This window comes from Cadophora gregata, assembly GCF_030347475.1.
Source record: "Cadophora gregata isolate MNR1 chromosome Unknown scaffold_5, whole genome shotgun sequence".
NCBI classification, from domain to species: Eukaryota; Fungi; Ascomycota; class Leotiomycetes; order Helotiales; family Ploettnerulaceae; genus Cadophora; species Cadophora gregata.
The window spans coordinates 685,740-709,383 of NW_026695928.1; the positions used below are offsets into that span (position 1 = coordinate 685,740).

General features: G+C 33.6%; 1 protein-coding gene across 1 annotated transcript; it reads right to left on the reverse strand.

Moving 5' to 3' along the window:
- Positions 1 to 19,214: 19,214 nt before the first annotated feature.
- On the reverse strand, positions 19,215 to 23,543 carry SUV3 (RNA helicase; the record flags this gene model as incomplete). The annotated part of the gene is made up of 2 exons (XM_058504620.1): positions 19,215 to 23,328; positions 23,385 to 23,543. 2 exons carry the CDS (start codon positions 23,541 to 23,543, stop codon positions 20,788 to 20,790), a joined length of 2,700 nt encoding a protein of 899 aa, XP_058359176.1. The 3' UTR covers positions 19,215 to 20,787.
- Between the last annotated feature and the right edge of the window lie 101 nt (positions 23,544 to 23,644).

Sequence of the window (23,644 nt, forward strand, 5' to 3'; positions counted from 1 at the left end):
CCCTTAGCGCTATAGTTCAGTTAATACCTATATAATAATAAAAGTATTAGTAGTACTATAGGAGCATTAGTACTAATAAGGGAGTAATACTATTAATAAGGTAGTACTAGCTAGGGAAGGATATAGGATAATCGAGTAATACTACTATATACTTACGCTTTAGTAGTAATAGTTACTTAGATTATAGTAGACGATAGGTTACGTAATAGATCCTTAGATCCCTGGATCTCCTTATAAGAAAACAGATCTAAGGATCTAAGGATCTAGTATCCTAAGGGATCTAAGGCGAACGAAGGTTCTATATAAGACTAGCATGTTTACTATTAGATAAGAGCTTCGTGCTTAACTTCAAATAATATTCTAATACTTAGTAACTATCTTCTATCTATGTGATATACTTACTTCTCGATTATTAGAGATTAACTATAGCCTTCTGTATTTATAGCGAGTAAATACCGGACTATTACAGTCATCTATAGCGTTAGTGATATTTGATTTATTATTAGCTCGCTTATACGCTTTCTATAATCGAGAGGAGTTAATAATAGGGTAGATTTTCATCGAAGAAGGTAATTCTAACTCGTAGGCATAGCCTACTTATCGTATAACCTTATAAGGACCTCGCTTAATAAAGTCTAGTTTCTTTAAGAGCTATATCGACTTAAGGTTTTCCGTATATAACTACACGTGATCTCCTATAATAAAATCGATATCTTATCTTAAACGATTCGCATACTCTCTTTAAGAGGCCTACGCTTTACTTATATATACCTTTATATGCTCTATTACGTTATATATACGCTATAAGGTGTTTATTATATTACTTCTTTAAGTATATTCGTATTATATAACTATGTTATTATCTCTAGTACGCTATGTATTAGCGTCGAACAGTAGTAGAGCTAAGCGAAGTTCGTCGTTAGATCTAGGTCCTAGAATTAACGCGGGAATTACCGTGTTTTAGTATAGAATTAACGCCTATATAGAATCCGGTAACCTAATATCACTTCTATCGTATAGTGTAGAGCTATTTCCCCTTATACTTTAGTTACCCTTTTATATAGTAGAGCTACCCTTTAGCTCCCGCACTAGCGTATAACTAGTACTACTTAGCGTAGGATCTAGTCTAGATATTTATTTACCTTAATATTTTTCGCTTAAGTATTAAGTAGTCGACTTTAACACTTAACGATTATTCAAGCTAGTATTATTACTAGCGTCTGAATTTAAGGACTTTAATAGAGTCTTAGATCTAGTTATAGCAGCTATATTGTTTTTTCTGATATTATTAGCGGCTTCACTAGATAGTTACTCCTAATTAAAGGATATCTTAGGCTTATAGCTGTTAAGTACTTTAAAAGGACTTAGCTACCCTAGGCTAGCGTGCGGTAATATTAACTACGCGTAGTCTAATAAGGGTAGTATTTCAGACTAGTTATCTTAATAGTAATTTAAGAACACTTATAGTCGCTGTTTTAAGTAGCGATTATAGTTCTCTGTTTAACTATCGGTTTACAGGTGATACGCTATAGAAAGCTTTAATTTAGTTCCTAATAAGCGATATAGTTCTTACTAATATTTAGAAATAAATTAAGAGCCTCTATCACTTATAATCGTATTAAGGGCGCTATAGTATTAATAGATATATTTTATAAATAACGTAGCTATCTGCTTAGCGTTTATTCGTTTATTATAAGTAATAGAAATCGATTGCTTTATAAAACAGTCTATAACTACTATTACGTAGTTGTAGCTATGTCGATCCTTTAGTAGCTCTATAAAATCTATACTAATATCACGCTAAGGCTTCTTAGGAATTAGTAAAGGTTGTAATAACCCCGGCGTTTTATCTGTCGATTTTTTAGTCCTTTAATAATCGTAGTACCTATTAACGTAGTTAGCGATATTAACTAGTATATTAGACTAATAATATCGAGCCTTTATAAGCTAATAGGTCTTATCTCTACCGGGGTAAGTTATAGAGATCTGATTATAAGCCTCCTTAATTAGCTGATATTATAAATCAGTGATATTAGGGACTAATAGTCTTTCTTTATATAATAATAGCTCGTTTTTAAGCGAGAAGTTACTATTAGGCTTTTCTTTTACTTCTATCCTTAGAGGCTCGTAGGACTTTTCTTGTCTATTAGCTCTTAAAAGCTTATTAACAAAGTAGGAGTCGTTTATAATAGTGCTTATAGAAGCTAGCTGTAAATCCTCTTTTATAGCCTCTTTAACTTAATCGGGTTATAATAACGATTTTAGATGATACTTTACTTTTATAGCGTCTTGATTTTAAGTATTATTTTCGTCCCTTATAAGAATATCAGCTTTAATATTTTCAGAACCTCTATAATAGCTAATAATAAAATAATAATCAGCTAGCGCTTTAGCTTAACGCGCTTATCTACTAGTTAGAGCTTTAGTTGTTATAAAATACTCTAGCGCCTTATAATTAGTATAAATCTTTATACGCTAGTATCGTGTACTATAGGGAGGAGCTTCATATAGTATAAAAGTCTTGATTTATTAAGGTATTCTAGAGCTCCCTTATAAGAGGAAGCTCTAGGAGTTCTAGTTATATAAGCAGCCTCTAGTTAACTAGAGCGCCTTAGGGAGTACCTCAGGTACGTTAAGTGTATAATATACCCCCTCGCTTAGCTTTATAATAGTAAGTAAAGCGACGTAAATAGTACAGATAATACTACCTAGATTATAATAGGAGTTAATACTAACTAATAGCGTTAGGTCTTAAGCGCCTAGTAGCTCTGAATATATAAACTAGGTAAGTCCCCCGGAATACTCTTTCTTTAAATAATAACTTCAATGCAATATTAGTAAATATAGCTAAAAGCTCCCGCGCCGCTCGCGCCTTACGCGCCTCTAACTTCGCCGCTACTTATATAGTAAAGAAGAAGACTATAAGTTATTAATTTGAAGATTCCGATATAGTTAGCGTTATAAGGAATCATTAGAACTACGCTAATACTTATAAAATAAGCCTATAGCTGCTATAGCTCCCCTGCCGCTACTACTCCACTACTACTACTATTACTATTACTACTACTAGTACTAGTACTAACTCCTACCCGCTACCCCGCTATAGTAAGAGCTATCCGTGCTATACCTTACAGCTACTGCATTCGCGGTAGTTTATAGAGTACGCTAGGCGACCCCTATTATAATAAAGAGATAGCTTCGCGCTGTTTTTATTATTATAAAAATAATAAATTAAGTTATATCGCTGCTCCTGCTCGCGCTACTAAACTCTTTACTAGTTACTTAGTAGCCCGGGCCCTTCTAGAGGGTATATATATAAGTGTTTCCTTATATTATAGTATTAGAATAACGAAGTATTAAGGTATTAATATTAAAGTACTAAGCGAGGCTAACTCTGTAATATATATAAGCTCTTATAGTTCGCCGGGCTGCTATTCAGAAGGCCTTAAAAGCTAAGGAGAATAAGGATAAGGATAAGGATAAGATCTGTGCCGCTATCTATAAGTTGTAATAATAGTCTTATAGATTTCAGATATTATCTAACTATTAATATCAGCTGCTACTCTTACCTCTACCTCTACTCTCTATAGAGAGACTGCTATTCCCCCCTCCCGCCCTGTTTTTAGCGCTATAGGAATAAGCTCCGGCTCTATAGGAGCTACTATTATCGCCCCTGCGGCGCGTTTAGCTTTACGTGCCTCTGCTTTAGCAGAGGTTAACGTTATAGCCGGCGCTACCTAGTAGTTAATTAACCTTCTCCTCCCTTCTTAGTAAGTAGTATAAGCTTTATAACCTTTAAGTAGTAGCTTAGGAACATTACCCTTTTATTATTATAGTTTAGGCTAGCGTATTAGTGCAGCTTTATAACTTAGAAGTCGTAGCTTAAGATCAGGTCCCTTACTTTTTATATTATTTTAGCGCGACTTTATAACCCTGAAGTAATAGCTTAAGATCGAGTCTTATAATTCTACCTCTTCTCTTCTCTCTAATAGCGTTTAAGAACTATAAATATAAAGTAAAGGAAACGTAATAAAAGAAAGTATCTATATAGATTATATAGCTTAAGCGAGCTTCTTAATATTAGCTTAAGAGTCTTAAAGGTTCAAAAGAGCGATAAATACTTCAAACTTCTGCCTTAGTAGGTTTTTAGTTAAGCTATCAGCTAGTATATTATTTATTAGGAGATACGTCACCTGAAAACTCCCCTTTTTATACTCCTATTATAGCTATATATTCTATATATCGATATACCGAAGCTTCGTTGAGATTCGCTAGTTCTCTTTAACTATTAGCTGAATTATCTATTTATTATTATAGAATATATTCCACGGAGCTCTTATATCAAGCCTTAGCTCTTTAAAGAACCTTTAAAGCGCTATTACCTCCTTAGCAGTCTATTCTACACTAAGAAGCTCTGCCTTAGTTATTAAAGTAGTGATAGTATCTTATCGGGAGGCTTTCTAAACAATAGCTCCTTTAAACAGTATAATTAGGAATCCTTAGGAGGAATAACACGATTCAGTGTTATCTATAAAAGATACATCTAAGGTAACAAGAAAGTATATCTCTCTATCCTTTTAACTATAGATAATAGCTAGGAATCTTAAGCTAAACAGATATCATATAATCTAATTAACCGCCTCTAAGTGTAGCGCGCTTAGGTTAGTAAGGAAGTATAATAGTTAAGAGGCTATAAAGGTGACGTCTAGCTAGAGTATAATAGCTATATATAACACTAACTTAACCTTCTCTTAATATTCCTTGATTTACTTAAAAGTTACTATACTAAGGTTCTTAATTAGCTTATAATATAGGAGAGGCGTGCTAGGGCACTTCCTATCTACTATATTAAACTTCTAAGCTATCTTCTTAATATAGATATTATATAAGAGAGACACTATCTTCTTTTCCCTATTCTATACTACTTGTACTCCTAAGAACTATTCTATATCTCCTAGGACTATTAGCTTATACGCCTTGTGTAGTCTATCTATAATTATCTAGCCCTCTTTAGCGTGTCTGATATAATATAAGACCTAAATATCGTTAACGTAGAACGCTACAAAGATAGTCCTATACTAGTTTATAAAGATATATAGCTCCTCTGCGAGTAAAGACAGGTTTAGCTTACTAAGTATCTTTGTAAAGTCGCTATACTAGAGTATAGGTGAGTCTCTTAAGCTATAGAGCGCTTAGTTAATTTCCACTATTATTCCTAGTCTTTTCTAGCTTTCTAAAGGGAAACACAAGACTAAGGCGCTTCTCTTATCTCTTTTTATATTAATAAAAGCGTTAATTACGTTAAACTACTTCACTTCTAAGTCGAATTAAGCCGCTAGTACTATCATAACTTAGAATAACCTTACTATAAGTATAGCCGCGTAAGTTAAGAATATCATAGAGTTATCTTATATATTACCTCGCACTATAATCCGAGACTTATAACACTTAAGCTATCTTATAAAATCTACCTTATAAGTAAACACTTACTTTAAGGGAATTAGTAAGGTAGCTATATCTTCCCTAGGAATTAGTCTCTAATAGTCTCGAGCTTCTAAGTTTAATATCTCCCTTTCTACGTTAGCTTTAAACTACTTACTATATAAGTAACTCTTTAGCTTCCTCTAGTTCTTAAGTAGCTTCAGGAGCTTCTTTTAATATTAGTTTTATAAGTTAGAAGCTCTTACTTCTACTCGGATATCTGATATAACGCTTAAAACTACTACGTGAAGTATAATAGTATTATAGCTATTAGCTCGCGTCGGAGTCTTACTATAGAAGGTTGTAGTAAACTCTTAAAAGCGCAAGTAGTTATCTTATCTTAGAGCTACTACTATAGAGTAATAGCTATATATAATAAGCTTTTCATGTTCTCTCTAGGCTTCCTAAGTTACCTAGATTCGATCACGCTCTATTACTCGCCGCTATTAGTAGCTATTTCTAGCTACTTATAGAAACTTAGTCCTTATTACTTTAGAAGGAGCTTCTAGAAGCTTAGTGACCTATTACTTAAGGTCTTATAACTATTAGCTAAGTAATACAACTTAAGGGTATATTCGTTAGCGCGCCTCCTTAATACCTAGACCGGTATTATTACTACTTATAGTATCCCTCTAGTACTAAAGTAAGAGATAATTAGTTTCCGTAGCTTTAGTATCTCTTAAGGCGTCTTAACTTAACCTCTTATAAGGAGTCAGATCTCTACTACTATTAGCGAAGTTATTATTATAAAGGACTATATTATTACTCTTCACTCCTAAGGTCTAACTCTTGTAAGAAGGTAATTCAGAGGTCTAAGGGAGCTCTAGTAAGTCGACCTCTATCAGCTCTTATACCTCTAGTACTACCCCTGAGCTTCATAGAAGCTCTATCGGAGTAATATCTATTAGTTCTAGTACCTCCTTAGCGACTAATATAATAGTCTTAACACTAATATTAGCCTTAAATATAGCTTCATTTAGTTTAGCCGTATATTCCGCTATAACTATATTAGTAATATTACTAATACTATACTCTACGTCTAGAGTGATAATGTTCTCTTCTAAGTCCTTAATAAGCTCCCTTAGAGTAGAGGTAGGTTAGCTAACCTTCCTCTCTTTCTTAGGGGAATAGAATATTATCTTATTAAACCGGACGTTACACGTGATCACTATATAGCGTAGCTAGGGCACTTAGATCTTATATAAGTTAGAAGTAATATAACTAACTAAGTATCTAATATACGCCCTAAGGCTAACTTTAAAGCCTCTATAATTCTTTCTAGCCTCTTTATTAGTTGTAACTAGATATACACACGCTCTATACACGTATACTCCACTCTAATTAAGTCTTAAGTCAGTTAAGAGTTTCTTTACTATTAGTAGATTATACTACTAAAAATAGTTCCGAAACTATTCCTAGAGTATTTAATTTAAACTCCTTATCCCTTAGCATACGAGAGGACTTATATTATAAAGGTAGATTACTATATAATATACTTCTAGGTAAAGCTTCTCTAGTAGGTTCACTTAAACACGTATCTTAATAGATTTAATAATAATCTCCTATCTTACGCGCTCCGCGCCGCCTATAGGTTCTTTAGTATATAGTAGGGGATTCTCTACCTCTATCCCTTCTCTTATAATCTATTTCTCGTACCTTAATATACCTTGAATAGCTATAACTAAGGTATTATTATCATACTAAATAATATAGACTAATAGTCTATATTAACACTTAATCTAATACTTAAAGTTCTCTAAGACTAGTATAACGTAGCTAGCTAACTTACTTAGTAATATATAGCTAAAGAGCTTCTTACTATACTCGTCCTTAATAATAAGTAGCTAGCGAGTACTATTATAACTTATATTAAAGTCGAATAAGTCCTAGAGGATTTAGTAGAATAGCTTAGCTACCTTATTCTCTAACTCCTATCTTAACGTGATATTTCCGGCGTATATAATAGTATAATCTTTATACTAGATTCTTAATACTCTGTTGAATTATACGCCTCTCCTTGCTTTAAGTAACGCCTGTAAAGCACTCTCTCCTAAATAGCTAGTATATAAGTGCTATAGTTACGGAGTTACAGAACGCTCCTTAAGTAGTTAACTTAATGATTAGAAACCTTACTTATTTAAGCTACGACTTAGAGTCAGGTATATTATAATAGGTGTACGTATTAAGGTTACTAAGTTATAAGAGCGATAAGAGTATCTAAAAAGCTTATATTTAAAGAAAGTCAAGTTGAACTTTTAAACTAGCTATCTAATAACTACGCTTATCTGAACCTCCCCGTACTATAAAGTAGTATCTTTCCCTAAGTACTATAGCCCGGCGTCTTTTAGTAACACCTCTAAGATAATATTAATATAGAAATCACAGACTATAGCAATGTTATTAAGTGATAGGTCTTAAGTATTTAGACTATTTAGCTTAGCTAAGGAGTTCTTAAACACTTATTTCCCTCTGCTAACTACTAGAATTCGTTATGTTCTAGCTTCCACGTAGTTATTATTAGTTAATCTCTTAAAGGAACCTAGAACTAGCTTATTCTTATAATTAACTAAGTACTAGGCGCCGCAGTTATTAACTAAGGTACTCTCTAAGAGTACGTAAGGAATATTAATAAAGTCCGCGGCGTAAATTCCAAGCGTCTCTTCAAGGTCTAAGAGCTTTAAATTAATAGTAGCTATATTAATATTTCCGGGGTACTTCCTTTTAGCTTACTAAGATAATAGTTCTTAGTCCTTACTAAGCTTCTTCCTAGTAATCTAAGCTATAGAGATAGTAGTCTAGCTTTCCTTAGAGATCTCTTAGTGTAATTCTGCGTACTCAGGTGCTTAAACAGTCTCACGAATCCTCTTGATTTACTTATTATTTAGACGGAATCTTATACTATTAGCTTAAAAGCTATTATAAGTAAAACAGAGCTTCTAGCACTTAATTAAAGGGTACTAGTGTCTAATTCCATAGGGGCAGTTAGTCTTCCTATCTTCTTAATTTAAATAGAAGCGATTCCAAGAGCTTCTGGAATAGTCTTACGAGCCTCTTATATCAGAACAACTACCTAGTATTAGCGTAGCGTAGAAACTATTAGCTTCCTTACCTCTATTCCGGTAATACTCCTCTATATTCGCTGTAAACACTAGACTATACTCCTCTAGCGTTATACTATACCGACGTCCTAAAGTATTATCTCTTATAATATCAGCGAGTACTTAAGCGGCCTAAGTCTCTAATTAAACTAACACTATGTTTAGGAAAGCTTATATACTATATACTCCTTATATATCAGGAATATTATACGCTCTCGTAAGATAGAAGTTCTTTTACTATAGCTTATACTACGTACAAGGTTTAATTCGCGACTTCTTATCTTAATATATTAGTAAGCTAAGTATATTAGTATAGTCCGAAATAATAGAAGTTAGTACTACTACGTCTAAAGGTACTATATTACGCTTAATAGACCTGACTAGTGCTTGTAGTCCTGCGGCGCCCTTAGCTGTATTATTATTAATTACGTTAGTTAGAATAGATTAGCTAATAGTACTATTTACCTAGTTAAAGAGGTTCTAAATATAGTTATTAAGCGCTGTCTATTTAGCTAGCTTATTCGAGTACTCCCTTATTCGAGCTTCCTAGAGTACTTTAATATCTTTAAACTTAGCTTCCAAGGGCTTACTTATAGACACCGGCGGTTCTATTATACTCTCTCTTTCCTTAGTAGTAGTAGCGTTCTATTTCACTAGTAAATCTAAGTTAGCTTATATTAATAACGCTATCTACTTACTAAGGCGATTATTTATCTCCTCTCGTATAAAATCGTTAATACTCAGGAGATTCAGTTATTACTTAATAATATTTCTAACGTTATTAGCGTTAAAGTTAATAAATCTCTAGATTCCTTTAAATTCAGTATAGTACTAGAAGGTTATCTACTACTAAGGCTACTACTTTCTCTAATCGAGAGTATCGCCCTCGTGTTTAATTAACTCGTCTTAAAAGTATATTAATATATTAGAGAGGCTTTCTATAGAACTAATAGTATCGAGAGTATTTCGGGAAGTTCAGGGAGGTATTTAAAGGAGTTCTTTAAGTAGTAGTGTAAGTATCTCTTAACACTACCTATAACTCTACCTATACTACGTAGTATACTCGTATAGTAGCTTAAACAAGCGAATATAGCTCTTAACTATCATGTACTATAAGGAGGAGCTTCATATAGTATAAAAGTCTTGATTTATTAAGGTATTCTAGAGCTCCCCTATAAGAGGAAGCTCTAGGAGTTCTAGTTATATAAGTAGCCTCTGGTTAGCTGGAGCGCCTTAGGGAGTGCCTCAGGTGCGTCAGGTGCACGACAGCTAGTAAGTACGCTCTAGGTTAGATCTCTAGTTTTTAAGCGATTTTATAATCGCTAATAACTCTTAATCATATATCTTGTAATTATACTTAGTAGGGGCTATAGTCTTAGAGTAGAACACTATAGGGTAAAATTCGCTATCTAAGTGTTTTTAAGATAATATCCCTGCTATTACACTGTTGCTAGCGTCGGTTTTAATTATAGTCTCTAATTCTAAGTTGTAATAACGTAGTATAGGTACTGTAATTAGGCTCTTTTTAAGCTTCTCGAATATATCTTTATAGCTATTATCGAACTTAAACTATACCTCTTTTTTCGTAAGATTAATAAGCGGCTTAGCGATTTTACTATAGTCCGCTATAAATCGTCGATAGATGTTATAGAAGCTTAAAAAGCTTTATATTCCGCGTACTAAGCTAAGGTCTTTCTAATCTCTTATTATAGAGATTTTATCTTAATCGACTTCTATTCCTTTAGTTATAATTATAAAGCTTAAGTATTTAGTTTATATAACTAAAAACTCGCTCTTTTTAACGTTAATTTATAAGCCGGCGTCTCTTAGCCTTTTAATAACCTTTCGCACGTGATCTTCGTGCTTATTAATATCTTCGGAATATATAAGAATATTATTAAGGTAGGTAGTATAAAAATCGTCTAAATAGTCTAATAAGATATTATTTATATACCTTTAAAAAGTAGCGAGTCTGTTTATAAGACTAAAAGGTAGTACTTTATATTTATACGCTCTGTAATATATTCTAAATATAGTTAGCTCCTTACTATTAGGGTCTATTCTAATTCGATAGAAAGCTTATTAAATATCTAGCTTCGTAAATATCTTAGCTTTACTAATACGAGCTAGCGTCTTATCGATTAAAGGAATCGGGTAGTAATCTTTTCGCGTAATCTCGTTTAACTTCCTAAAATTAATATAAAAGTATAAGCTACCCCCTGGTTTTTTAATAAATAAGACTAGCGAAGCAAAGGGAGTATTCGAAGGCTTTATAAAGCTTTTATATAAATTATCCTTTAAGTACTCCTTAGTTAGGACTAGCTCCTCCTGTGATATATTATATAAAGGACTATATTTTAAGTTATAAGGTTTATTAAGAACTATCTTATAATCGTAGTCTCTATATAAAGGTAGCTTATTAAACTCTTGTTTACTAAAAGTATTATATAAGTCCTTTAAAAACTTAGGTACTTTCACTATTATTTCGCTTTAATCCTTAGGGGAAAGCTCAGCTATTAGCTAATCGATTTCGTATAAGCTAATTGTAAATAGCTTAGTTCCCTGCCCTTTATCTCTATTTATTATTCGACTAAAAGTAGTAGCGCTAATAGTAAAAATATCTAGAGAAGAGTTAGTAGGATTTCTTGATTTTAGTAGGGTAAGTGGATTATAACGTAAGGTAACTAGTTTATAATATAGGGTAACTAGTTTATAAGAGCTAGAACTAGAAAATCCTAATAACTCTCTTTCTATAGTTTTAAGCTATTCGCGTAGCTCGCTTTTAAACGAATTTTTTGCTACTAATTTAGGGTGATTCGCTTTTTACTTCCTTTTCTTACTTATAGTAATAGGTACTAGCTTAAGCTCTTTAGCCTCTTAAGCCTCTAGATATCAATTAACGTTATCTTAATAATTTTTATTAATTAGCTTCTTTTTAAGTTACTCTTATCTAATTAATATTTCCTTATAAAAAGGTCTAACGCTCTTAGGAAGCTCGCTAAGCTAAATCAAGGCTTTTCCCGCTATATCTAGTAATACTTTAAAGTACTCTAGCCAAATGCGGCTTAGAATAAGGTTATGATTACCTAATTCTAGTAAAAAGAAAGGTATATTAACTATTCTACGCTTATTAATCGTAAAAGAGAGAGAGAGATAAGACGTAATCTGATTATTAGTGATTCTATTATAGCCTTTTATCGTAATAAGCTGTAATAACTGTTAAGGTATAAGGCTAAAGAGATATTATAATTTCTTAGTAAAAGGCTTATTTAGGAAGGCGAAGCTATTAGCGCCTATATCGATTAAAGAGTGTAATTAGATAGAATATCTGTTTTTACTAAGGCGACAAGGGTAGGTAAAGTGTGGACCGCCTATTAGCGTTAATAGGTCTAAGTTAGTTAGATCTATTATATCGCTATATTCGCTTAAAAGAGGGTCTTATTTTAGGCCTCTTCTTTTAAATCAGCTTCGCTCTCTAATTAGCTAATTTCGTTGATTTCCTCTTAATCTAGCTCTTTAAGATCACCTGATTTAGGCTCAGGGTATTAAGGTAATAAATACCCTACCTTATTACACCTATAATAGCGTACTTCCTAATTAGGCTTTATAGCTGTAATAGCTGTAGTTTTTTCAGTAGTCTTTTTTACGTAATTATTATTATAATGATTTTATATCCTTTACTCTTTACGAGCTAATCTAGAGGTTTTAGAGCTACTAGTTATAATAACAGACTCTTTTCTTCTTTAATAGACTATTAGCTTCTCTTATTTATACGATTTTAGCGTAGCTTAGTAAAACTCGTCGAATCCGTTAATAAAGTTTACTACAGGTTTTATAGTAGCTCTAAGATCAGGATATAACTTTATATAGAAGTAGTCTTTTAAGCGATCCTTAGGCTTTCTAGCCTTATTAGTAAGGCATAGGAATTTAGCTTTAAAATCACTAAAATCATTAGTAGATAATATATATAAGCTATTGTATTCGGCTTTATACGTCGATATTTACTTTATAACAAAGATCTTATATAAATCAGCTATTAGCTCCGTATAATACATATAAGGATCCCTGCTATATATATCATGCTTTATAAATAAGGCTTCTTATACTTTACCCTCTGTTATATTATATATATAAGTTATATAAGCGAACTTATCGTTGAAGTAGTCCTAATTTACTTTTAGCTTAGAAATAATTAATAATTCTTATCGCTTAAATATAGGGTTTATACTATCTATAAGCGGCTTTAGATTATATATTTTTCTAGTTTTACGCTACTTATTATTATATCTAGGAAACTTATCAGGGGCTCTTACGATAGTAGCTCTAATTATATCTTTAATAAAAGAGGAATTTACAGGGGAAATTAGAGGTAAAGACGCCCTAGGAAGCTCTCTTTAAATTTAAGTTATAAAGCGAGTTATAGTGTTCGCTTCTCTAATTAGTCGATTAAGCGATAGAGTTATAATACGCGTTATAGGCGTTTTTTCCTTATCTCTTTACCTACTCTTAGTATATTTTATAATATTTATTCTAAGTGTATTTTCACGAATATACCTTAAGGGGCTTTCATCTCTTACCTGATTAAGGTTAGAGTTAGAGCTTTTTAGCTCTTATAGTTCTTACTATAATAAGTAATTCTCTTTAGCTTACTTTTATATTATACTATATAGTTCAGCGATTTAATCTACTAGACTCTTATTAGCTATATCTCTCTATTATAAGCGAGACCTAGGTCTAGCTATAGAAGCTTCTTCTACTTCTAATTAGTTTATATTACTAGCGCTAGGTATTTATACTTTAGCAGGGGTACCTTAAACTAAGGAGAATAACTTAGCTTTATTATTAACTCTTAATTAGTTTAATTTATCTTAATTTTCTATAGAAGTTATATTTCTACTTAGAGAGCTATTATTATAACTACCTTAAGTATTATATTAAGAGCTTATAGTTCGTACTATTAATTAGCTATTAAAATCGCGGAAATCAGTTAATATTTAACTAAGATATTATTAAGTAATAATATAGGGTTTTTAAAGGGTAGGTTAATTATGAAAATAACCCCTTTAGTATATAAGCTTAATAAAAGCTCTTTTTACTATTATAATATAAAATAGTAACTATTACGTTATGTACTAGTGTATCTTATCTTATTATAGAATAATAACTATTGTAATAAGTACTAAAATAACTCTTTTTAGTGTTTTATACTTATAAGTTAAATATATATTTAAACTTAAGGATTTAATTAGTTCTTTCAGGGAGCTACGTGTATTAAAGAATAAGGGCTATAAAAACGGTCTTTTCTACTGCTACTAGGAGCACGCTAGTGGGCTCGCTTAGCTCTCTGAAGTAGCTCTTATTCGCTATTGTAATATAATAATATTTCTAAGAGGGATATTAGCTCTTGTAATAGCTAATAGCGAATAAGTGTAACGGTCCGGTATTTACTCGCTATAAATACAGAAGGCTGCAGTTAATCTCTAATAATCGAGAGGTAGGTGTATCACGTAGATAAGAAAATAGTTACTAAGTATTAGAATACTATTTAAAGTTAAGTATAAAGCTCCTATCTAATAGTAGATATACTAGTCTTATATAGAACCTTTATTCTCCTTAGATCCCTTAAGATACTAGATCCTTAGATCCTTAGATCCGTTCCCTTATAAAGGGATCCAGGGATCTAGGGATCTATCACGTGACCTATTATCTACCGTGATCTAGGTAACTATTACTACTAAGCGTGAGTATATAGCGGTACTACTCGCTATCCTATATTATTCCCTAGTTAGTACTACCCTATTAATAGCACCGCTCCTTCATTAGTACTAATACCCCTATAGTACTACTAATAGTACTATCAGTATCTGGGTGCCAACCGTAGCGCTAAGGGGTTCGTAATAATAAGAAGCTAGTCCGAGTTAGGAGTGTTCTTAACGACTAGCACGACGCTTAGTAGTCGGATTATATAGCTAAGTCCCGTGACTTAGTTAGATATTCAGGGTTAATATAAGAGTGTTAGGTAATAATAAGTACTTATCTACTTTTAGCTAGCCTTGTAATTCTAACTAATAGTAAAGCTAGGCGATTCTAGCTTTTAAATAACACTAGGCTAAGTGTAGTCTTATAACTTCGTATAAGTTATCTATTATCGTATAACTAAGTAAGTAGCGCTAGTAAAGTAGCGATAATAAGAGTTAAAAAATAAAGGCTCGCTTAGAGTAATAAGTATAAGTCGTTAGGATATTATTACGCTATCACTAGTAGTATGATTTAAACTTAATATAATATAATAGCATAGTTTAGCGTTAGCTAGTATATAAGCGAAATAACTACGGATTAAGTAATAACCTCTCTATTAGCGCGAATATTAAGCTAAGAAGCCCTTGATTCCGTGGAAGGCGCTTAAGCCTATATAGATAAATTCCCCGGGCTATTCCCGATTAGGCCTAATTACACTTAACGTAAAACTTGACGTAAACTCCTATAGTAGCGTAGAGCTATTTCCCTTTGCGTATAACTAAGTAGGTAACTATTAGTAAACCTCTTCAGAGTTAACTGAGCTCTACCGAGTCTTACCGAGCTTTACCGAGCTCTAGACTCTTCCTAATCGGGTATAGTAAAGAAGTAGTTACCACTACCTTTACATACTTTTATATAATTTCTTTACTAAGATTAAATTTATACTTAGCTTAGAAATATAAAGTATATTATCTAGAAAATAAGAAGTTCTATCTATTGCCTTAACTAGTATAACTTTATATATATATAAGTATAATATCCCTCTCTTAACTTAGATACGGACTTTAGATATAAGTCTTAGTTCCTTAAATAAGTAGAGTTAGTTAGTTATAGATAAACTTATACTTATATTAACTACTTAGTTTTTAGAAGTACTCTTATAGATTAACTCTTTAGATAATATAATCTTTTTAGTAGTATTATCTTCCTTATTAGAAGAGGTATCTTTACTAATGCGATTAGACTTATTAGATATATTATTATCTGAATTATATACTATTATATAACTCTTTCTTTTATATTTAAAGTAATAAGATAAAGAGCTTTTCTTAATAAGCTTAGAGCGATTCTTTTAGTTAGATTAGAAGTAAAAAGTCTTATCTTTAACTTATAATCTAAGCTTATATATTAGCTTAGCTTATTCTCTTTTCTCTTTCTTTAGCTAGAAGTTTCTAGTATATTCTCTACTAGTAGCTTAAAACTTATAGTTAGTAATAAAATAATCTTTAGATCTATAATAGTAGTATTCTAGAGTAACTCTAGTTATATTATAATCTAATAAACTATTATTTTAGTAAGAGTAGTAGTTAAAGTAATAGTATATTTACTTATATTATTACTAAGTAGTATATACTTATTCCTTACTTATACTTTATAGCTTTAGATCTTATATATAAGATTCCTTTTCTTATAAGATCTTAACTTTCTTATTAACTATTAGAGATTATTAAGTTAAGAAACTATTTACTATAGTAATATATTAGCTTTACTTTTAGAGAGCTAAGGTTAGTATTAAGAAGAGTACTTCGTTAAAGTATACGTTTTTTATTATATTATTTACTATAATAATCTTCCGTTAGTACTTTTTTAGCTTACTCTATAATCTATTAATACTAATATCCTTATTAAAGGTAAAGTTTTAAATACTTATTATATATTAGTTAGTAGTTAATAAGCTAGTCTTATTATACTTTAGCTTTAATTATATCTAAATAATAGAAGTAATCTTATACTTATTAACTAGTATAATATTATTTTTACTAAGTCTTTCTAGTATAATTTCTAAGGCTTTTATATTATTTTAGTTCTATTTCTTTACTTTATTAAGGTTTTATATTTCTTTAAGTTACTTAAATCTTATAATAATCTCGTTTACTCTTAAGTTAGATAATATCTTAGAGGTAGTAGTTTTAGCTTTACTCTCTTTTTCTCTTAGGATTTATATATATTTAGTCTTAGTTACTTTAATAATATAAAAGATACTTTTACTCTTAATTTTAATTTTTATATAGTAAAACTAGTCTTTATAGTACTTTCTACTTAAAGTTAGTAAGTACTTATTATCTCTTCCTATTTTATATATCTATTAATATACGGAAATTAATACTTTTTAACTAAATAGTTTTTATATATATATAATTAATAAAAGGTTTTAATATATTATTAACTTAGAGTTATATAGAAACTATACTTAATTTTATAATTATAAGTAGCTTTCTTTATATACTACTTAATTTCTTATATTTATATAGAGTTTCCTCTAAAGTCTATAAGTCGTGCGGTTATTATAAGATTTCTTTTAGAGCTTATAGGTTATTTAGTTAGTTACGAGAGTACTTCTTACTTAGCTTCTTAACTTATTATTATTAGTACTCTTACTTAGCCTCTTAGCTCTTCTTACTTAGACTAATCTCTTTTCTTACTTTAAGAGGTTTAAATCGATTACTTTACTTTTATTAATTCGCTTATCTTAATTCGTTTACCTAAGGCTTATAACTTATTAAAAGGTATAGCTTACTATATAGTATATTTATAGAGCTAAGTAAGAAAGACTAGATAATAGTAAATAAGATTATTTATATTAGATAGTAGAGTTAACTATAATTAACTCCTCTATTTTATTATAAGTTTTTTACCTCTAGAAAGTATATCTATAGAGCTATATAGAACTATCTACAGAAGAAGCTATAATATATAAAGAGTTAAGTGCCCTTAACTAGGCTATCTTTAGCTTAGTAGTACATATGATATCTAGCCTGAATCCCTTTATATTCTAATACTCTTTATACTTATTAATAACTTAAGAGAGTAGCTTTTTAGCTTTCTAAAGGCTTTTAAACTATTCCTTCTCTACTTTTACTCAGATTTAAAGCTATAAGTCTTTAACTATACCTCTACTAAAAGCTTAACTACCTTTTAATATATAATAAGAAGTATTTTACTAGTTTATATACTCTTAGAGCTTTTATTATAATAAAGCGTAATTAGTAGTATTTAAATAAGCTTTATATAATTAAACTAATATCTCCTTTATTATTAACTAAAAAGCCTTAATCGTATTATCTGAAAACTAAGTAGGATCCTTAGTAATAAAAGACTCTATAATTATTATTATTCTTTAAAAAGTCTCCAAAGTATTAAGTACTAAAAGTTAAAGTAATTTCGTATTTATTACTATAAAGACTTTACTTTTTATAAAACTCTTAATATCCTTAATTCCTACTTTATAACTTAAAAGCTATATTTCAGATTTCTTAAATATATTATAAATAATATACTATTAAATAGTTTTTACTTATATTTTAGTAATATCTTAGAAAAAGGAAGTAATAGTATACTAAAGGTCTAAAGAATATAAAGCTAAATTAATAGTAAAAGAGTAGTAATACTTCTATAAGCGAAATATACTAATATCTAAAAGTTATAATATATATATAAGATAACTAAGAAAGTACTAAGGTTAAATATAGTTCTCTTTAAAGAGTAGTTAAAAAAGTAAAAAGTAGTAAGACTTATAACTATCTAAAAGTAAGAGCTTCAAGTTCTACAGCTTATTCAGTCTTATATATATATATTTAATTAAGTAGCGGCTATAATTTATAATAAAGGTATTATTAATATAATTAAAAGAAAAGAAGTTAATATATTTATCTCTAAGAAAATTCTTAAAAATCTAAATCTTTATAATATACTCTTTAAGAGCTATTATAAATAAAGGTAATATTTACTTTTTATCTTTACAGATTATTTTTATAACTATAATTTACTTCCGGCTTTCTTATATAGCTATTTAAAGCTTTAAAATAGCTCTAGAGACTACTACTTTCTTAAAGGTAAGATAGCTAACTTAAATACCTAATTTATTTATATTTAACACTTAATAGCTATAATATATCTTAAGCCTTACTATCTCTTATTTAAGCTCTTAAAACCACTCTTAAATAGCTTTAATATTATATACCTCTATTTATTTAACTTTTATAAGTATAGTCTTAATTATATAAAGTTTAGGGTAGCTTTAAAGCTAAGAGGAAAACTAGTATTTTAATAGTAAAGGATAAAGAGACCCTTTAGATTATATAATATTAGTAGATATTTATTAAATTAATATATAAGACTTACTAAAAAAAAGTGATTAATTACTACTTTAACTATTAGATAAGTTACTTTTAAACTAACCTCTTATTACTTATAGTAATACCTTATAATAGCCTCTTTTTAAATCTTTAAAAGAACTTTATTATAGCTACCTTTTATAAGAGCCTCTTTACTTAATATACTTAACTAATTACGTCTCTTATAAAAAGCCTAACTTATAAAATCCTCTTTTATATTAAATATACGCGCTACTATTATAGGAGTTTTAGTAAAGTACTTTAAACCTTATTTAAAAGCCTTAGTAAAGGTATTATTATAATTAGATTTTATAGTATACTTACTAAAGTACGCTTTTAAGTAAAATATATTATAATAGTAATTTATAATAAATAAATAAGTATAGTTAATTATTATTAAGAGTAATAATAAAATACGCGAATTTACGTGTAAAAGTGAGGCTTAGCGTGTTCAGTGCGTGACACTTTTGCTTACTCGTGACACTTGCTTGCCCCGACTATACGCGAGCCCCGAGCAAAATAAGAGGTGGGCCGGCTAGTATACTTTTATTACAGGCTGCTGGTTGGATCTGGGGACCACCAGGACCTCGAGGGGAAAGTGAGAGTCCAGGCTCTGGAGACTCTCAATGCAGACAGAACCAGAACCACTTCGGAGGATCGGGCATGAAAACGACCTGACCAGTTACGACTGCTCATCTGCAGAAAGGGTCTGCAATGGGGGGCCTTTGTACCACTACCTACTACTTGGTAGGTAGGTAGGTACCTTAGACTCTGCACATTGTGGCTGGCATGGATGGATCATGTGATGCCTGTTACAACCCCCACTATATAATACCACCAGTGCCTTGCCCCACTCGATACTACCTCTCCCACGCCTCTTGTCGCTTCAAAGGAGGAGAATTGCATATAAGCAGACTCCAATTGGGTTGCCGAGTCCATTATCATCATGCCCTGGTTCGCCTGGTCCGGCTACTCTTGACCAAGCCATGCTCGCCATGTCTCCGTTGGCGAATACGAGTACAAGACCAAGACCTTCCTTAGTGTTGCTAAAACTCCATGAATGTCTCTTTATGATCGACTTAGTAGCTTAGAGACCAGTCTCAAGCTAACGTCTGTCCAAAACCGCGCTGTTGTAGCGGCGTTAATCATTCAACTTTCCGTGTTTTGGGATGTGTCGGCTCATCTGGGATATATACGTCCCGGGAGGGCTTCCTTACACAGCATGCCACAGCAGAATCGTGTCGTCGGAAGCTGACCAAGCGTATCAGTGAATGTGAACAGGACCTGACGGGACTATCCTTCATAAGCCCATGGATATGGTACAACGGGTAGCGATGAAAAAAGAGGACCTGTGTTGACTTTACTATAAATCAGCCGAAACTCACCCATCATATGATCAAATTATTTGTTTACCACGGTCTCCAATTGTTCGTAGTCCTATTTCTATTAGAAAGAAAAGGATATCAATACTCAAGCGTATAGATAGGAACCCGGATATCCATTTTGATTATAAACATGGAATTGAGAAGAAAGACAATGAGATGCGAGGACTGGTGCCAATGTCCGCTCCCTGATCCCTTGATACGCCAGCCTTGGATATGTAACAAGCAGAACAACATGAACAAGCTGGCATGCCAGGTGATGAGCATTGAGAAGGTGGAAAGTAGATTCTCAATAGAAGAGTCGAGGCTCGCAAAAACTTCTAAGAACAACGTGAGAGGTTATCAATGAGAGATTGCTTGTGAAATCGATATGAATACATATATAGACTAAGAGCTGTTTAATCAGCCCATAAATACTTGCTGCACTTCGTATACTTAGGGTGCGTCTTTAAAAGTCAGGAAAAATGGCCGATCATAAGAAAACGCAGTCATACAGCCCGGATGACCTCCGAGCATCTATGTATATGTAATGTACAATTGTAATACAATCACCCTCAAGAATCGGTAGCTTGGCCCCCCGAAGTTCTTGTCATTGGGAGAGGGGTGGGCATTATAACATCTCTTATTTAAGAGTGTCCTCTTGACCGATCAATCCAGGTCTTCCTTTGTCGGCGTCGAAACAGACGCATCAGACTATGATGACTCCTTGGTAATTTGAAGCCTTTCTCCAAGCTCTTCCAGCTCCTCCTCCAATTCTTCGGGTGTGGTTGGTATCATACCGTCTGAAGCTGGCGAGTCCTCGAAATCATGCCTTTCCTCGTTCAGTACCTCAGTGTGTGCTGCATTCGTCTGATTATCGTCTTCTCTGCCCGGGTTCGATCCTGCCCCATCCAAGCCGATCTCAGTTATGTCATATGACTTTTCAAGATCCTCTCGGCCTATTGCCATTTCTGTTTCTTGCTCTCCACGAGATGAAACAACAGCTGAGCCAGACCCTGATGGAAGTGAAGACTCGTCTTCTTCGAGATCTTGAGCAGCCGCTCTCAAAAGTGCATCCTCTTTAGCGGCAGCTTTAATGGCTTTCATTCTCAAGAAGTTGCGTGTCTTCCTCTGTGCTTCGGTCCAGGATACTTCTCCTAGGCACTGATCGATCTTTTCCTCAATCAAACTTTTGACGTGAAATGCCAATGCTTGGTTAGTGAAGATACCAGCGAAACGATAACTCAGCCAAAGATAGAGCGTGATGGCTCTATGCAAGGCTTCTGCTTTTCGCAAGTAGCCCTTGGTGCCGTCTACATCGTCGTGGATATCCTTGTCAATGAGCTCTAGGTCAAAGCACTGCAATTCAAGGAGAGCCCCCTTTCTTTTCTCTGCAATGCATTGTGCCAATGATTTGACCACATCCACCATACCATTGTCTCTCACACTGGCCGGTGAGCTCATGAGAGTGATACGATCCATAACCGACAGGTCAAACTCTTGGACGAGGTCAGCTATCTGGATTTGTTCCGTGAGCCGACAAAGGTGGAATTGAGGGTGAAGTGAGGCTATATTATGCAGACGAAGGACAATGTAGCCGAACGGTGTATTTGGCGGGAAGTAACTAGCAAAGCGAAAAAGAATGTCGGCTGGTGGGAAGATTCCTACTGAAGACAAAGGCTCTACTTCGGTTTCCATCGCCTCACGTACAATACTAAGATCATATTTGGTCAATGCCGTTACGTAGCCCATATTTGTGGTTGGGGTTTTGACGGTATCGAGATCCACCGGTTCCGTGTCGTTCGAAGTCCCCTTCCCAATTGCCTGTTGGGCAGTTTTGAATCGGCCCGCTCGTCCAGCAATTTGCTTGATTTCGTAAGGCTTGATTGTCCGAAAGGAGACACCGTCATGCTTAGAAGTCGACTCAAAGATGACACGCTTGATGCTGAGGTTCAATCCCATTCCAACCGCATCACTTGCAACAAGATAGTCATAATCGTTGTCAGGGTCGTTGAAAAGAGCTGCTTGCTGGGCGCGTGTCTCAGGCGGTAGCGAGCCATAAACGACGGCACATCGCTTTCCAGTAATCCTCTCGATGTCTGATCTCATGGCATGAATTGCGACACGAGAAAACAGGATGATGGCGTCGCCCTTCTCCAGATTTTCCAATTTTCCAAGACTATTGATTTGTGTCTTTAACGGACTCAGTCGCTCGTATTCATGAATCACCAGCTTATCTCCCATAGCGGCACACAGTTCGGTGACAATCTTTTTCGTGCGTACCTCGCCACAGAGGTGAACCTCCTTGGCTTGAACTCCTAGAAATGCCTGAGTCCAGGCCCAGCCACGCTCTGTGTCTCCCATCATCTGAATCTCATCGATGACTGCTACATCAACCTTGCAGTTGAGTGGAACCATTTCCACAGTACAACTGCTCATGGTGTTGTCATAACCCTCGGGTATGCGACGTTCCTCGCCAGTAACAAGGGCGCACTTCTTCCCTTTAGCGTTTAGCCTGGTGTACACCTCGTGTGCGAGCAGTCGCAGTGGCCCAGCAAATATCCCAGATTCTGCAGCTTCCAACCGCTTCAAAGCATGATATGTTTTCCCAGAATTGGTTGGTCCAATGTGCAGATGTATAGTCCGTTGCAGAGCTCTCGTTGCAGGATACCACTCGAGAGGGTATCTCAGATCCGCGAGCTTCTCTTGGTTAATCTCGTGATGCTTGGTGAAATTAAAAGTAACAACCTCGTTGATGAATGAGTATTTCATCTCTGAAGTCAGCCCAGCCATACCATCCGTTATGAATGCATTACGCATTCGGTGAAAGAGGGGGTTGTCCTGCTTGTGAACCTTCCCTTTCTCGGCAAGCTCTGTACAAGCAATGAGTCTCTCTCTGAAAAAGTCAAGTTTCTCATCCAGCTCCTCGTCGGTCCTTATGCCCCAAGCCCCGACAGACACTTTATCTTTGTATCGCAGGGTGAACTCCAAGCCATGGACTTGCTCGAGTAGAAGTCGTCCAAATACTCCATATGTGGTTTCAGAGGGCTTGACCAATCTTCCCGCCCTCAGTTTTCTTGATGCTATGGTGGCGGTTCTTTGTTGGTTGACTGTCCAAGGCTCACTACCCCGACGTTTCTCAGCATAGCCAGTCCTAGGCTTGTTCCAATTGCTCTTGAGCCCTGGATCAGAGCCGTAGGCTACATCACTTTGGATTCTGGTTCTCATTTCTCCAGGCATTCGTCGTATCGTGGGCTAGAAGGCAACTGTCAATAAGTCACAGCCTGATGAGGTCAAGGTGGAGCTCTAACAAATGCGGAGTCGGGCTTGCGGACTTGCAGCCCGGACTCGCTGAGGTTTCGTGCCCCATTTCGATGGCTGAAGCGATTTGGGCTGTTGAAAGAATGCTGAGGAGATGCTCTGAAGGTACAAAAAGCACAAAGCCCACCTCTGCGGATGGCTGGGGGCATCACTGCTGCTGCTGATGTGATATCGAATTTCGCAGATGGGAAGTCATTAGGGGCGAGGGGCGATGAGGTGTCAAGATTACTTCCAGCGCGTTCCACAAGGA